This window comes from Sus scrofa, chromosome 13 (genome assembly GCF_054392235.1).
Source record: "Sus scrofa isolate SSC_HxYL_T2T_F1_AM1 chromosome 13, Sscrofa_HxYL_maternal_Yorkshire_Landrace_v2.0, whole genome shotgun sequence".
In the NCBI taxonomy this organism is placed as follows: Eukaryota; Metazoa; Chordata; class Mammalia; order Artiodactyla; family Suidae; genus Sus; species Sus scrofa.
The window spans coordinates 147,062,967-147,080,261 of record NC_139395.1 but is presented as its reverse complement, the minus strand read 5'-3'; the positions used below and the strand labels follow the sequence as shown (position 1 = coordinate 147,080,261).

At 35.3% G+C, this 17,295-nt stretch overlaps 1 protein-coding gene across 15 annotated transcripts in view; it reads left to right on the top strand.

The window, feature by feature from the left end:
- Positions 1-17,295, top strand: part of ACAP2 (ArfGAP with coiled-coil, ankyrin repeat and PH domains 2) — a 156,146-nt gene that overhangs the window by 106,869 nt on the left and 31,982 nt on the right. For 6 of the 15 annotated variants that reach the window (XM_021070084.2, XM_021070080.2, XM_084990744.1 and 3 more), the window contains 2 exons: positions 2,322-2,396; positions 8,901-9,013. In XM_021070084.2, coding sequence (XP_020925743.1) covers positions 2,322-2,396; positions 8,901-9,013 — 188 coding nt within the window. Of the gene's footprint in view, positions 1-2,321; positions 2,413-8,900; positions 9,014-15,002; positions 15,024-17,295 lie in introns of all 15 variants that reach the window. The other 9 variants (XM_084990742.1, XM_021070078.2, XM_084990743.1 and 6 more) reach the window with 3 other exon arrangements.

The following is a 17,295-nucleotide window of genomic DNA, read 5'->3' as shown; positions in this document are numbered from 1 at the left end:
TCTCTTGGGTTTAGCAGCAAGAAGCTTATGTGTTACTTCTGTGAGAGTTGAGGGTCCAATTACAGTGGGTGGATGAATAGGAAATGGGCAAGTGGAGAACAGGGAAAAGTTTTCAAGAAGTTGTCTTGCGAAGGAGAGAGAGAGAAAAGTGGTAGCTAGAGAGGAATAAGCGTTGGAAAAAGGTTTTATTTAAGATACTATTTTATGTATTAAATTTCCACAGATTTAAAAGCAGATAGGAGTGGGAGAAGTTGAAAAGCAGAGAAGTGGTAAAATCGTAGATGGTAGGAGTGGAAGGGATTCAGAACATAGGTAGAGGATTGGGGTCACCTGGCTAGTTAGAGGAGCCTATTAAACTCGTGATGTCCAACCCTAATAGAAATATGAGAAACATCCTCCTGGGCTCCAGACTCTCTCTTCCCGATAGAGTACCCAGAATCTGGGAGAGAAGACTAGCAGTCTTCACATCTATGTCCTCCAACACTCCACCATGTTGAGAAATTTATTTTTCTTTATGCTTCTCCCCCAGCAGAGGGAGGGGAATCTTCATTTCTGCTGCAATAGCAGCGGGGTGGGATACAGCAGAGAGATTTACTTACCGATTTGACAGTTTTACTACCAGCACTTGCATTGAAGTACTGGTGTAGAAGAAGGTACATGCATGCAAGTTTATAAATACTAATTTGAACCTTGGCAGCTGCCTTCTACTGCATTTCAATCTGAATGTATGAAAAACATCAGTATGCCATTCAATTAAAGGCTATGAAACTGTGGTATGGTGGTTATTCCACTCATTCAGTATAAGAAGCTGTTGAGGATAAACATTTTTCTAGTGCACCATGTACTGGAATTACCCATTAAATCAGTGTGATATGTCGTTAAGGTATGTTTGCATTAGATCCTAAAGTGGAGTAGTATAGTTGATATCTAAAAAAACACTTTGTAATAGTGATACTTCTATTTCAGTTCTTTTTCTTTTAGTTCTTTATAATTGTTCAGTGATATTAAGATTCTCTGGCTAGTACTAGATTCCTGTAGGGAAAAAAATACCATTTGTGATAGTGAATAAAGGACCACATAGTATTTTAAGAAGGCCTTTTTCAATTTAATTTCTAAAGGATATCAGTTAAAACATTTGGACGCTTAATAGTTTGTTTCTCCATATTCTGTTGATATTTACATTTTTATTCATTTATCACACATTAGAGGTTGATGGCTCTTCAGAGTTGAAATGACATCTTGATCTAGAAGATAATAGTATATTTTATAACTTCATCGTTTGTCATTCCAGAAAGAGGAGTTCAGAAAGCCAGAGCTTTTGTTATAATACTGGAAATCGTATAATTTTCTTCTGATGGAAAGGAACAAGAAAGAAATGGGGAAGTTCCTTTTGTGGCAGAATGGGTTAAAAACCCGACATAGTGTCTGTGAGGATGTGGGTTTGATCCCTGGCCTTGCTCATTGGGTTAAAGATCTGGCATTGCTGCAAGCTGTGGCGTAGGTTGCAGATGTGGCCGGGATCTAATGTTGCCATGGCTGTGGCATAGGCTTGCAGCTGCAGCTCTGATTTGACCTGTGGCCCAGGAACTTCTGTATGCCTCAGGTGTGGCCATAAAAGGAAAAATATAAAGAAAAAGAAAAAAAAAAAAAAGAAATGGGATTTTATGATTTCATAATTTTTGGTTTTTTAAAAAAAAGAACCTTAAAAATTGCTGATTTTATTTCTTGGCTTAATGAATGATTACTATTTTATTATTATTACTATTAGTAATTTTTGTTTAGCCTTTTCTTTTATCTGTTGAATTATTTTTTTACTTTTTATATTTGATTATAACATTAGGAAGCTAACTTGAAAACATACGCATCTTGAGTGGTTGGAAGTGTCTGTGAGAACTTGTGAGAGCTGGCACACACTAGCTTAGTGGCTACTTTTTGTTGTTTGGGGGAAAAGTCACCAGTGTATCTTCTTTCTGTTTTTGTTGGTGACACTCAGAATTGCTGAGTAGATCAGCAGGCAGCCATCTAGAGGCATTCTCCTTATTCAAGGAGTGAGTGTATTATCACTATTGTGCCCTTGACAAGGCCTTCTGTCACATTTGCTTGGCACCGTGATTGTTCATAGAAACATTTTCCCTGGTAGAGTTATAGACCTTCTCAAAGAGGATATGATACCACAGGGAAAAAAAAAAAAGAGAACTTCCATTTTTAGCCAAAGTGCCTTTATAGGTAAACCTAAATTGACTGGCTTATTTTGAATATGATTTTTAAAAAAATAATCATGTCTTTAACTTTTAAGTCTGTACAATTTTCTCCTTTTATAGTTGGATCGACTGGTTGTGGATGCAGCAAAGGAGAAAAGGGAAATGGAGCAAAAACATTCCACAATTCAACAAAAGGTACTTGAGGAGAGAAGTTAAAAGAGATTAATTGCTGTATTACACAATTGTTTGATTATTGGTTTCAGCAAGTTATTTTTGTGTTGAAACAAATCCTTTGAGTTGCTTTAATAATTAAATTGTATAGATAAATTCCTCCGTTTTTTGTGAAACATAAAATGTTTTTCCAGTGTTCAGGTATGTATTTTATTGTTCTTTTATATCAAAATATTTGATAGTCATGCTCTTGCACCAGTTTATAACAACCTTAGTATGTTAGGGCCTTAGGGCCCTAACTGATTAAAAGACTACTTATAGTTTCAATTAGGATATCAGCAACACGTACCCCTGTAAAAGTATGTGTGTGTGTGTTTGAGAGCGGGAGAAAAGGGGTGTGTGTTTGAGAGAGAGAGTGCAGGGGTGTGTGTTTGGTGCTAGACGTTTCCAGCTGCAGTCACTCTAGGCAGCACTTACCCTCTCAAGTCATGCTGAAATTTCACTTGTATTTCTTTTTTTTTTTTTTTTGTCCTTTTTTGCTATTTCCTTGGGCCGCTCCCACAGCATATGGAGGTTCCCAGGCTAGGGGTCGAATCAGAGCTGTAGCCATCAGCCTACACCAGAGCCACAGCAATGCTGGATCTGAGCCGCGTCTGCAACCTACACCACAGCTCACGGCAACGCCGGATCGTTAACCCACTGAGCAAGGGCAGGGACCGAACCCGCAACTTCATGGTTCCTAGTCAGATTCGTTAACCACTGCGCCACGACGGGAAATCCTCACTTGCCTAAGCCTAGCTACACTGATGTTTGAAAAAATACATTTTTAAAAGTGAAAATATAAGTGTGAAACCCGTTTTTATTTCTGTGTGCTAAAAGCTTTGAATATGCCATACCTGGAATTTAGGCTAATAATATTTTATCTCTATATAGTCATTGAATTTGTGTGTGTGTATGTGTAGTAATCTGAAAATAAAGGGAGAGAATTGGGGGTTAAATGTAATAATACTAGTATGTAAAAAGATGCCTTCTAAACTTACCTCATAGAGGAGATACCATGATCATGAAGGTTGTTTTCCCAGGATTATCCGTCAAGGAAGCTTAACCATGTCATTCCTGAGATTTCCCCAAATGTAGGAAACTTAACTGTGTAATATTTTGGTAGTGGGCAACAATAGTCATAACTTTCCTCTAAAAGGACAAAGAAAAAAGATGCCTTCTAGGATTTCCTGTTGTGGCACAGCAGAAACGAATCCGACTAGGAACCATGAGGTTGCAGGTTTGATCCCTGGTCTCGCTCAGTGGGTTAAGGATCTGGTGCTGCCGTGAGCTGTGGTGTAGGTCACAGACGTTGCTCTGATCTGGCATGGCTGTGGCTGTGGTGTAGGCCGGCTGCTACAGCTCCAATCAGACCCTAGCCTGGGGACCTCCATATGCCACGGGTGTGGCTCTAAAAAGCAAAAAAAAAAAAAAAAAGAAAAAAGCCTTCTAGCATTGTTTTAAGAAATCTGTTCCCTTTGTATTAAGCAGTCAAATCAACTTTAGTTATGGCTTATTTATTTAGAATTTAAAATATCAGTCTAAAATATCATTTAAAACAGATTTGGCATAGATGATATTACCAGAAAAAAAGTGAGAGTGAAATCAGTAAAAAAGGAAAATGTTACTGGTGATGTTATTAATACTCAAAGAGAAACATTATTTTAAAAGGGTAAGATTTTATACCAGATCACATTCAATTCATTACTTCTGACTACAGTCAGGTAAGACGTACCTCCATGATTTATTTTTTGTTTTGGTCTTTTTAGGGTCATACCTGTAGCATATGGAGGTTTCCAGGCTAGAGGTTAAATTGGAGCTATAGCCTCTGGCCTACGCCACAGCTACAGCATTGCCAGATCTGAGCTGCATCTGTGACCTACACCACAGCTTACACCATGGCTCACAGCAACGCAGAATCTTTAACCCACTGAGTGAGGCCAGGGATCCAACCTGTGTCCTTATGGACACTAGTCAAATTTGTTTCCACTGAGCCACAAGGGTAACTCCTGATTTGTGTTTTTTTTTTTTTTTTTTTTTTCCTGATTTGTTTTATTTAAAGTTAGAATCACTTTTCTGAGTTCCTGTTGTGGCTCAGCGGGTTACAAACCTGACTAATATCCATGAGGATGCTGGTTTGATCCTTGGCCTTGCTCATTGGGTTAAGGATCCAGCATTGCTGTGAACTGTGCTGTGGGTCTCAGATGCAGCCTGGATCCTGAGTTGCTGTGGCTGTGCCGTAGGCAGCTGCAGCTTAGATTCAACCTCTAGCCTGGGAATGTCCATTGGCAGATAATGTGGCCTTAAATAAAAAAGCAAAAAAAGTGAGAATCACTTTTGGTTGGATGACTTGTTTTAATGATATTACCATGGAAAGATTTTTAAAAATTTGTTCGAATCATTTTTAGTTAAAATGAGAGGTGATGATTTTAGAAACATGTGACTGTTTGTTTAAATTGAATTATTTAGTGAATATTATGCATCTTTTAGTTTCTTATCCTATTATATGCACAGCTTAATGTCCAAAAGTAGTAGATTATTAAATCTGATTAATTTAAGTAACTGTCAAATTATTGTTTTCCTTTGAGAAAGTAATGCTATTTTTTTGCTCATTATGAATACTTAACCTTTTTTGTTTTTATTTTTGCCCCTAAATGCTGACACAAGGCTGCATTACAGGTAAAAAAAAAAAAAAAAAAGGAAAAGAAAAAGACCCATCAATTCAAAATTAAAGTGTATCTAATGTAATTATTGAGATTTTTCAAGAATTGAAATTAATCAGTTGAAGAAACAATGATGCCCTGCATATCCATGTACATGCCTTTGGATGTATGCACATATTTCTGATAGATTTATACCCAGGAGTAAAACTACTGGGTCAGAGGGTGATATATGTTGAGCATTAGTAGATAATGCCAAATTATTTTTCAAAATATTACGCCATTCCCAGTAAGCAGCACTGTGTGAGAGTTCTCAGTGTTCCTTGCCACCTTGTCATATAGTGAGAGTTTTAAACTTTTGGCTAATTTTTGTGGGTAGGTATTGACATCTCATTGTGGCTTTAATTTATGCTTTAGTCACAAATGACCTTCCATATAGGGGCACTTAGATATCTTGTTTGTTAAATATCTATTTGTCTTTCTCTTGTTTTTCTATCAGGTTGCCTAACTACCTGTTGATCCTATCTTCAAATGTTCTAAATATTAGATCCCTCTTGGGAGATAGACACTTTTAATTTTCACATAGTTGTAAAAATGTCTTTTCTGTTTGGTACTTTTTGTGTCCTTCCCAGCTCATATTATGATGATATATATCCTGTATAATTTTTTTTTTTTTGCCACACTTGCGGCATGTGGAAGTTCCTGGGCCAGGGATCCAACCTGAATCACAGCAGTGGCCCAAGCTCTACAGTGACAGTGCCAGATCTTTAGCCCACTGAACCACCAGGGAGCTCCTCCTCTATTATCTTCTAAATGTTTATAGATTGGCCTTTTATATCTAGATCTTTAATCAATCTGTAATTGGGTTTTTTTGTGTGTGTGTAATATGAAGTAGAGATCCAGTTTCATTTTATTTTCACATTGGTTGCTAAATGACCTGGAATCAGTTATTAAAAAGTGTGTTTTGTAGTTCTCTGGTGGCCCAGTGGGTTAAGAATCTGGCGTTGTCACTGCTGTGGCTCTGGTTACTGTTGTGTCACAGGTATCTCCCTGGCTGGAAACGTCCACATGCCGTAGGTATGTCCAAAAAAAAAATTGTTTTTGCCCTGATACTAAATGCTGTATTCTGCTATACATCACATTTCCATATATAAGAGGTTTGTTTCAGGCTCTCTATTCTGATTTATTGGTCTTTTTGTCTTAATTATGCCAATATTATGCTATCTTAATTATTTTCAGTTTATAGGTTATCTTGATATCTGGCAAGGCAAGCCCTTCTACCTTCTCTTCTTCCAAAGTAAATCACCAGAGTTCTCTGTTTTCATATAAATTTCAGGAGCAGCTTTCCACATTGCATAAAAATAGCTTTTGAGATTTTATTTGGGATCACATTGGATCTCTGAGTCAATTTGGAAAAGAATCGCTATCTTTATTTTATAATATCCTCTAGTCCATGAGCTTAAAATATTTCTTTGTTTTATTTAATGTCCTTCATAAAGCTTGATAATTTTCTGGTACATCTTTTCTAAGATTTATTTCTAGATGCTTATTCTGCAAGTGTTATTATAAATATTTTTTAAAAAATTACTTTTCTTACTGTTTACTTTTGTCATATGTTAGAATAAAATTGGATTTTTCTGTATTGATTTTGTAGTCTGTAGTCTTGTTAAGCTCTCTTTAATACTCATTTATCTCTGGATTCTTTTGGATGTTATGTATACAGTGTCACATCAATTTGCAAATAATTTTTTCCTTTACTTTTTGTTTGTTATCTTGCTGGCTAGGACTTCCAAAATAATCTTGAGTCAAAGTGGTAATAGTGGTTCTTCTTGTTTTGCTTACAAGTTCAAAAGAGAAAGCTTCTATGAGAGTCCTCTCACTGGCCAGTCTTGGTCTTGCCTTCTATTCCTTGGGCCCCACACCAAAGCTTCAAGTTCTCCTGTGAGGCAAATGCCCTTAAAGTGAAACTTGGCTTCCTTGCTCTGTTTACATTCATGGCTTCCAGTTTTCACTTATTCTTTTGCCTTTGAGTATTCTTTTCTAATTTGTCAGCTCACCAGTGTATTTAAATTATAATATATGTTTTATTCAACATTATTAGTTGCTTTCATTATGAAAGTCTATCTCATTTTAAGTACTATAAAATATTAATTTATATTAATAGTAATTATATTTAAGATTATATCAAGAATATAGTTGAAAATTATAATACTTATAATACACTGCAATTTCAAAGAAGTCTTATTTTATATTTTAAGTGGCTTTGGAATTACTAAAAAACTGCTGTTACAGTTGCTATCTTTAGAATGTTGCCAAACTCAATTACTTCTATTGCTGCCTTAATTCTGTCTACCTGATTAAATAAATTTTAAATGAAGGAATTAAAGTTTTGCTGATTGTTTTCCCAAAAGTTAAGGTAGAAAGAAACATAGCAATTTATTTACAGATTGTTTCATTTGATTATTTTGGATTATTATGTCTTTTATGGTTAAATTTTGACAGATGTCAGCAGTTTTTTTTTTTATATATAATGATTTTTATTTTTTCCATTATAGCTGGTTTACAGTGTTCTGTCATTTTTCTCCTGCACAGCAAGTTGACACATACATGTATACATTCTTTTTTCTCACATTATCATGCTCCATCACAAGTGACCAGATATAGTTCCCGGTGCTATACAGCAGGAAGCAGTTTTGTTTTTAATTCTTAAGTTAGTCTGTTTCCTTTTCTCACTGTCATAAACAGAGATTTGTAAAGTCCTTAGATTATTCTCACTCTGCTTCCCTTCCAGTGCAGGGCCCCCACATCCCAGCATTCTTAGCATGTGATCTCTGCCACATTGGCATGCCAGTCTCTGCCAGAATCATTTTCAAGACAGAAAGTCTACTGCTGTCTAATAGGATGGCATTCTAAGTTTGATCATTGCTCCAGAAGTAATTTTGAAAGTTTCGAGACTGATTTTTAATTTGGGGATTGCAGCAATATTGTAGTTTTATTGAAATTACTTTGGAAGTTCACCAGGAAGTATTTTAAATATAGGATTTATTTTAAAACTCATTGAATCCTTGGAGGAAAATTGATAGTTTGAATTGCATGCATGTGAAGACTAGGATGATTAGAATGACAGTAGTAGATGACAGTGTCATTCTATAGTCCTCATAGAAAGGTGAGCTTGGAATGCCCACTCAACACTGTGGTGCCTCTCCTTTGCAAAAATAAAGTTTGTTTTAGGAAAAAAAATGCGTTTATCTTTTTCTGAACTCCAAATAGTGGAGTTATTATTCCTACCTGATTAAAAAAACAACCATAACTTATTTAGACAATAGTGGTAAATTTAAATAATGACAATTAAATATACCCAATTACTTTTTCATAAAAATTGTTAGCAGGCATATCACCATAAAATGTTGGGATTAATTGAAAACATTTTAAGTGTAATACCTGTAGAATATCAAGTTGTTTTCTTTGTCTATTTGTATAAATTTTTTTTGTGCTTTTAACCACAATGTATGTACAATTTATTATACAAGTTATTCTATAAAATTTACATTGCTTTTTCTCTTTTAATGTGTATTCTCTATAATCATCTTTGTTTTTACACATCATAATAATTATTGCATAATAGTCCACTGAATCGAAATACATTATTATGTTGAAGCATTTTTCTGTTAATGAACATTTAGGTCTCCTCCTTTATGAATATTGTTGATAATAACTGTCTTAATATGTAAAGCTTTTCTACTGTATGAGCTGTTTTCTTAGGATAGATTTGTTGTCTAGGGAACTTAGTAAAAATTATATGAACTTTTTAATATGTTATTTTGTCTAGGATTTCTCCAGTGATGATTCTAAGTTAGAATATAATGTAGATGCTGCAAATGGCATTGTTATGGAAGGATATCTGTTCAAACGAGCCAGCAATGCCTTCAAAACTTGGAACAGGTAATATATTTCAAATCCAGTCTTGCTCTTTCCATATTCTCAGTTTTCTGACTTACCCTGTGGTTTGGCAACTCTTTCCTTCTTAATTCTCAAAATTCACAGCCCATAGTAACTTTCCTGAACCCAGTGCATTGAAGATACGATGCCCTTCTAGAAAATGGGCTTTAAAAGCAAGTGAAAAATAATAGAAACAAGTGGAAAATAACAGTAGTAATTCTAAATTCTAAAATTTAAGCAAAGTTTAAACCAGGAAGCAAGGAGAATTTTTGTAATGCTTTGTCTGTAGTGACTCGATGGTTAAAATGAGTACATTTTTAAATGTGAGCTACCACCCAAATTTATTGTGAATGAAATAGATCGGATCGCAAATTTTATGTAGAGTATAATGGATGAATGAGACAAGTGAGCTTTTTTTCCCCTTTGGGTTCTTCCCCTATATGATGTTTATACACATTTTTACTTGATGTTAGCTTGTGAATCTTTAAGCAAGCTGATCCTGATCTTTTGATCTTTGCAATAACTTTAACCAGGAATTTTAGGAAATGGGATTGTTCTTTTTTTTTGTCTTTTTTTTTGTCTTTTGTCTTTTTGTTGTTGTTGTTGTTGTTGCTATTTCTTGGGCCGCTCCGGCGGCATATGGAGGTTCCCAGGCTAGGGGTCGAATCGGAGCTGTAGCCACCGGCCTACGCCAGAGCCACAGCAACGCGGGATCCGAGCTGCGTCTGCAACCTACACCACAGCTCACGGCAACGCCGGATCGTTAACCCACTGAGCAAGGGCAGGGACCGAACCCGCAACCTCATGGTTCCTAGTCGGATTCGTTAACCACTGCGCCACGACGGGAACTCCGGGATTGTTCTTAAATGTGAAGTGTATGTGGCAGCTGGTGCTCCTTTATTCTAAACTTGATGGCTATCAAAACCTTGGAATTTTTTTCTAATTTTTTAAAAACATTTTTACTTTCTAGGGCCACTCCTGTGACATATGGAAGTCTGCAGGCTAGGGGCCTAATTGGAGCTACAGCTGCTGGCTTACACACAGCCACAGCAATGCCAGATCTGAGCCGCGTCTGTGATCTACACCACAGCTCATGGCATCGCAGGATCCTTTCCCACTAAGCAGGCCCAGTGATAGAACCTGTATCCTCATGGATACTAGTTGGGTGTGTTTCTGCTGAGCCACAATGGGAACTTCCACAATTTTTTTTTGAAACTAATTTTTATGAATATTAATCCAGTGAATGTCTTTTGAATAGTGTATAGAATATTTTATTGTATCTTCTGATGTATTAATAAAGTAAAATAATTTCAGACATTAAGGCAAAAAAAAAGAGATTGGATTGTCTCAGGATCATCCTTCTGAATGACAGTGATTAGTCTTTTATTCAAGGATGCCTCTGTTCTTGCAAAAAAAAAGAAGAGTAGTCAGAAAAATTTTGTAATAATTGAGAATAATATTTATTGGATTCTGGTTAATTGATTTACTATTTATTGGTTGAATGTGTATATTTTATTTGCTACTTGAACAGGATATGAATTCACTTAATGATAGAGAAGATTGTTTTCTTTTAAAAAAATGGACATTAGCAAAATAAATAGAGTGTTCTTGGTAAGTTTAATTTAGTGTATGTTTTTATTAATTTAAATGGAAACGATTATGCTTAAAAATTTAATGTATTGAAATGGGTTCTTAGTGCACTTATATTGATTTCTTGGTGATGAGGTAATGTAGAAAAAACATTCACTGATATTTTTCAAATATCAGTGATTCATTGAGTATTTCTCTAGCATTTGATATTGTCAGATGTTTAAATGGTACATGGTGTGTTGTATTTGAAATAATTATTCTTTACCTGAGAATGAACATAAACTGATAAGAATAAGATTATATTTGATATTAAGTCCCTTTGAGTTAGTAAAACTTTAAAAATAATACACAATATAAAAGGATCAACTAAGTTGGTATGGTTAAGAAGTAATGTTTTAGCTGTTATAAAGTGAACGTGAAAGATTAAAATTCTACTTTTTAAGCTGTAAAAATGAAGCCAATAATCTTTTAAGCCTATCCTGACAGATTTCTATAGCCGGAGTAGGAAATTAAAATAAAAAATAGTGTGATGGTCAAATTTTTATAATAAAGATTTCTCACCCAGTATGGTTTCATGAGATAATGTTAGAATTGAATTTTAACCTTCAGATTTCCAAACAACCTTCCTAAAGTTTTTTGGTTTTTTTTGTCTTTTGTGTTTTTTAGGACCTCACCTCGGCATGTGGAGCTTCTCAGGCTAGGAGTCTAATCGGAGCCGTAGCTGCCGGCCTACACCACAGCCACAGCAATGCAAGACCGAGCCACGTCTGCGACCTACACCACAGCTCACAGCAACGCCAGATCCTTAAGCCACTGAGCGAGGCCAGGGATTGAACACGCAACCTCATGGTTCCTAGTCAGATAAATTAACCACTGAGCCATGACAGGAATTCCCCTTAAAGTGTAACACAGTGAAAATACAGTAAATCTGTAGAAACCATACCATTATGTTAAGAAGAAATGAAATGAACTTCCATCAGAAATGCTCTCACAGTTCAAAATGAAGCACAGTTAAGTGTTAGTGGAAAATTGCATTCCCATCTAGGACAACAGAAAAAAATTAATTCTGATTTAAGCATGGACCTTTTCATTTCTTATTATATATTTGATGAATTCTATTAATTGGTATAGACATTAAAATGTAACTAAAATCACATAGAGAATAACTATAAAATTCTCAATTGTAGTTATGTTACCTACCACTTGCAGAGTAAGACAGACAATTACTTTGGAAATGAGACCATTTTTTACAGGAGATGCCACCTCTCTATGTAGTGTGATGGCAGATATTGACTAGAATCATAGATTGTAGTTACCCTGATTTTTAGTAAAGAAACGGAGGTGCAGGGAGATAGTTGTTCATTCAAGGTCACACAGCTGGTTTGTGGTAAAATTGAGCCTCAAAACCTGGCTAATTAAAAGACTTAATATGGGGAGTTCCCGTCGTGGCTCACTGGTTAATGAATCCGACTAAGGACCATGAGGTTGCAGGTTTGATCCCTGCCCTTGCTCAGTGGGTTAAGGATCTGGCGTTGCCGTGAGCTGTGGTGTAGGTCGCAGATGCGGCTCGGTTCCCATGTTGCTGTGACTCTGGCATAGGCTGGTAGCTGCAGCTCCGATTGTACCCCTAGCCTGCGAACCTCCCATATGCCGTGGGAGCGGCCCAAGAAACGGCAAAAAGACAAAAAAAAAACCAAAAAAACCAAACAATATGAAATTCCAAACAATCTATATTTTGGTAACATAAAATATAACTTCAGCTATAAAAAATAAGCTTAAAAACTTTTTGTAAAAAACCTTCCTAATCCATTTGCATTATTAGGAATTAAATTGTGGGTAGCAAATTGATTTTATTTTCATATGCTTTTTTAAAGAACATTTTAATGGAAACACTAGTAAAAAGCAGACTTGTAAGGAATATGGCATATAAACATTACACAAAGCTCTTTTCAAAAACAGAAGTCAAAACCTTGAAGCAAAAGTCTTCAGTATTTTCTAGGTTATAGGTTAGTAACTTTATAGTTACTATAGTACTATAAGTACTATAAGTAATCTATTAAATGTTATTTAGGATTCCCTCTGCTTTTCAATTTGAAATGTATCTTAATTTTTTATATGAGATTTTCAAAAAACTAATCTTAAGAATCCTTCTTTTTTGGCCACCCCCAGGCATATGGAGTTTCTTAGCTAGGGATCAGATCCCAGCTACAGCTGCCACCAGCAGCTGCAGCAATGCTGGATCACTAACCCACTGTGCAGGGCCGGGGATAGAACCTGCTTTCCAGCAGTCTCAAAACGCCACCAACCCCATTGCACCACTCCTAATATTTTAGGAAATATTTGCAAGTAATTTCTCTTTACCTGTATATGATTTCAGAGTCTGCCCTACTTGATTCTCTATCCAGCTTGATTTAATATATTCTACCAGCCTTTGAATAAAAGACTGAGTGTTTGTGATTTTTATGCCTTAACTTTAAAAATCCCAGAATCTGGAGTTCCCATTGTGATGCTGCAGAAAGAACCTGGTATCTTTTCTAGTATCCGCGAAGATGGGGGTTTGATCCCTTGCCTTGCTCAGTGTTTCAAGGATCCACTGTTGCTGTGAGCTGTGGTGTAGGTCACAGACACACTCAGATCCCACATTGCTGTGGCTGTGGTGTAGGCTGGCAGCTGCAGCTCCGATTCTATTCCTAGCCTGGGAACTTCCATGTACTGTGGGTGCGGCCCTAAAAAAGCAAAAATAAGTAAATAAATAAAAAATCCAGGAGTCTGAGTTTCCATTGTGGCTCAGCTGGTTAAGGACCTGACATTGTCTCTGAGGATGAGGGTTCAATCCCTGGCCTCACTCTGTATGTTAAGGATTTGGTGTTGCCTCACAGATGTGGCTTGGATCCAGTGTTGCCATGGCTCTGGGATAGGCCCCAGCTGCAACTCTGATTTGACCCCCTGGTCCAGGAACTTCCATATACCGCATATGCAGTTGTAAAAAAAAAAAAAACCCAGGAATTCAACTATTCAGATACAAAGTTTTTTTTTCTGCCCACTGTTGAAGTATTTTTTTTTTTTAAATATTGTGGATAATTTTAGGGAATAAATTTTCTCATAGTCACCATGAGATAGTAATTATATAATGATACATTTTCTGTTGTTTATAGTTTTATGGAATAGTGGTATATAATATCTTCAAAAATCAACTTTTAAAAAAGATCTCATTCCTGAAGGAAATGTGAATTAGACTAGGAATTCCCAGATGGTTTTAAAACCTGACACTGTACTTCATAAAAATCTAAGTATATCTTGAAAGCATCATTCTATAATCTAAAATTTAACTGAAAAGATTTTATTTTATGTGATATAATTAAAATAGTGTAGGGAGCGAAACATTTCATGTCTCATGTGAATTGTTGAGCTTGTTTCTGATTGGTTTCAGATTTCCGGTTTGTGATGTTTCTTAAGATTTTTATATGTTTTTTGTATTATATATATATAATATATATATTTTGAAGATATGATATATACAAAATAATCTTTTCCTATCAGGCCATCTTCTCAGTGTGGCAGCTTCACTTCAGGCTCAAGTCGGTGCTAGATGGATTGCTAATACCTATATTTCTTTTCTGCTTTATGATAAATTTAGAAAAACTGAAGGAGCAAGGAAAACAATTAAATATTAACATTATTTAGTTATGAACTGTTAAAACTAATAAAGAGGTTGAATAATTATGTGCTCAGTTTTTGTTGACCTAGAAAATACAGCTAAATGCCTAAAACGTATTATTATACAATATCTGAAAGCAATGAATTCTGTATACTGCTAGAACAGATAGAAATTTTAATGTCTGTGGGCTTTTTAGTTTAAGAAATGTATGCATAGATTAAAGATAAACTACTTACATGTGGCCAAAAAGTCTGCTATCATTTGATGAAAAGAGAGTAAGCAGGTGGGGGGAATTTTTCCGTATGAAACATTCTCATTTGTTTCAGGTTTATATAGATATTTCTGTAGTGATTATTTCCATTAATTTTTTAGGATGAGAAAAGGTGCTATCTATATTTCATAGCTATGATCGTAGTGGCAGAAAATGATAGAGTGTACTTAGTGCTATCAGAGCCTTCTGTACCATAATGCCTGAAGAAAATTGTGAATATTTTTGGAATATTAGCGATTCAGACCCCTAAGAGTTGGAATTAATTATATAAATGCCTGTACATATAATATGTGAGCGAAATACAACAGATATTTTTGATTATTTCATTAGGTTATGAGCTTAAGCTGGTTCCTTTAATTCTTGCTTTATTTTCATATCATGCTAGTCTTTTGCTTATTTTGCACATTTGCGTTTTCATTCTTTTACCACCTTTCCCTTATGTTTTAATCCTGCCCCATTTTTTCACATGACAGGAAAAAGCCCGATCATACCAGGTACCAAATGGCTTCCTTCCCCTCACCCCTACCTTACTCCAGTTTCCTCTTTGGCACGAGAAAGCTCATAATTAACCTGCATTTATTTGGATTACTTGCAATGGATATAAAGTCTCTTGTGTTTTAAATCGGGAAGAAAATGTGAACATCTGATTTTAGGAATGGAATTGTACCTTTTTATTGCTTATCTCCTCAATTTGTTTTAATCTGGAAAAGAACATGTGATATGTTTATAGTTATCCAAAGCAGATATAGATTGAGTAATGCAAATATCTTTATATATATATATATTTTAAAGGGAAATAGGATAATAAATGTTTTTTAAAAATTTTAAATAGTAACGAGGGGTTAGTCCCTTTGTTAATAACCCTATTAATTATGTTTAAAGGAAACATTGTCAGTTCCTAGATTTTGTTGTTTTACTATTTTGATGTTTTTCTCTATGAAAAATTAAAATGAATTTTAAACAAAGAGGCATGTTCAAGCTTTTAACTTTGTTAAAGTCTCACCATTTGGCACCTATATGAAAGTGTACATGAATCCATCATCTGTATAGTTTTAGTGATAAAGTTTCTACAGATTTAGAGGTTTTAACTTTTTTTTTTTTTTTTTTTTGCTTTTTAAGCCTGCCCCTGCAGCATATAGAAGTTCCCAGGCTAGGGGTTGAATTGGAGCTACAGCTGTCAGCCTATGCCACAGCCATAGCAGTGCGGGATCTGAGCTGCATCTGTGACCTCTATCACAGCTTATGGCAATGCCAGATCCTTAACCCACTGAGTGAGGCTAGGGATCGAACCCCCAACCTCATGGTTCCTAGTTAGATTTGTTAACTGCTGAGCCACAAAAGGAACTCCTTAACATGTTCTTGATTTCAAATGCGTCTTGGAACTAGTGATTGAAAATTGTAAAAGATACTTGAGTTATTTTTAAATGTATTCCCCTCCCCCAAATTTTTGGAAGTGCTCACTGATATTTAAAAATTAATGTAATATTTTGGTATGAAATGTTTATTGAGTTATCTCAATTTGAGATAGAAAGTGATGTCTTACCTTTCTTAAAACCAAGAAATTTTCCTTCTAAAAACTTTGTTTTGATTTTGTGATCACTTTCTGAATCTCATAGAATATAGTGTAGTTGTCAGCACAATAGTTTCCAACATTTGTCTTTTTATTATTTAATTACCTTTTAAATTATCTTCAAATTGAAAGTAGCATGAGCTTGAAAAATTAAGTACTTTTCTGTAGTCCATATATGATGAACCTTTCATTTTCCCTTTTATTAGAAGTGTTATTAGCAACTAGGATTATTCTATAGGAGCAGTTAAAAATTACATTTCATTTTACTTGCCTGATTAAAGTCTTGGTCAGTGTACGTGAGTATAGCTAGCTCTTTTTCCTTTTTTGCTTTTTAGGGCCATACCTGCAACATGTGAAAGTTTCCAGGCTAGGGGTCAAATCGGAGCTGTGTCTGCCAGCTTGCACCACAGCAGTGCCAGATCTGCACTGCGTGTGGGCCTACACAACAGCTCATCACAGCAGCTGGATCCTTAACCCACTGAGGGAGGCCAGGGATGGAACCCACAGCCTCATGGATACTAGTCAGGTTAATTACTACTGAGCCATATGGGAACTCCCATCTTTTTTCTTTTTTTAGTTACAGAGGAGGGGGTATAGTATCATAAGACATACAGATCTTAGTTATTAAAATTTTTTCTGCCTAGGATACATTGTGATTTTTTTGTTTGTTTTCTTAGGAGGTGTCAAGTAAAGATGAATTTATAGTGTCTTGAGTACACAAAAGCTGGTGAAGTGGGAATGCCATCTAGAAACAGATCGATGTCAGGGGAGTTAGATTTCAGAAGTATAAGTGATCTACGAAGTTAATAATAAGAGGAAATGGTCTCTAACAAAAAAACATAAATTTTTTTAGTATTTTATTCTTATATTTAGAGGCTGTTATTCTAAGATTTATCAGGTCAAACAAAAATTATTTTTTCAAGACCTCAGAAGCATGAAAAGTTTACATGGATGTTTTTCCATTGTTCAATAAAATTCTTTGTAGTTTTTCATCAAATTATATAATTACTATATATGAAATATAAGAATTTTTGTTAATATAGTTTATTTCAAGTGATTTTTAAAAACACTTTAATCAACATCAGAGATTGTTTCCATTGCATGTCATCCCATATGGCAGGGCTCACCATTTTGTATGTTTGTAGGTATTTCCTTTAACACTTCTAACCAACCATGTGTCTCAAAGCAAAGAAACC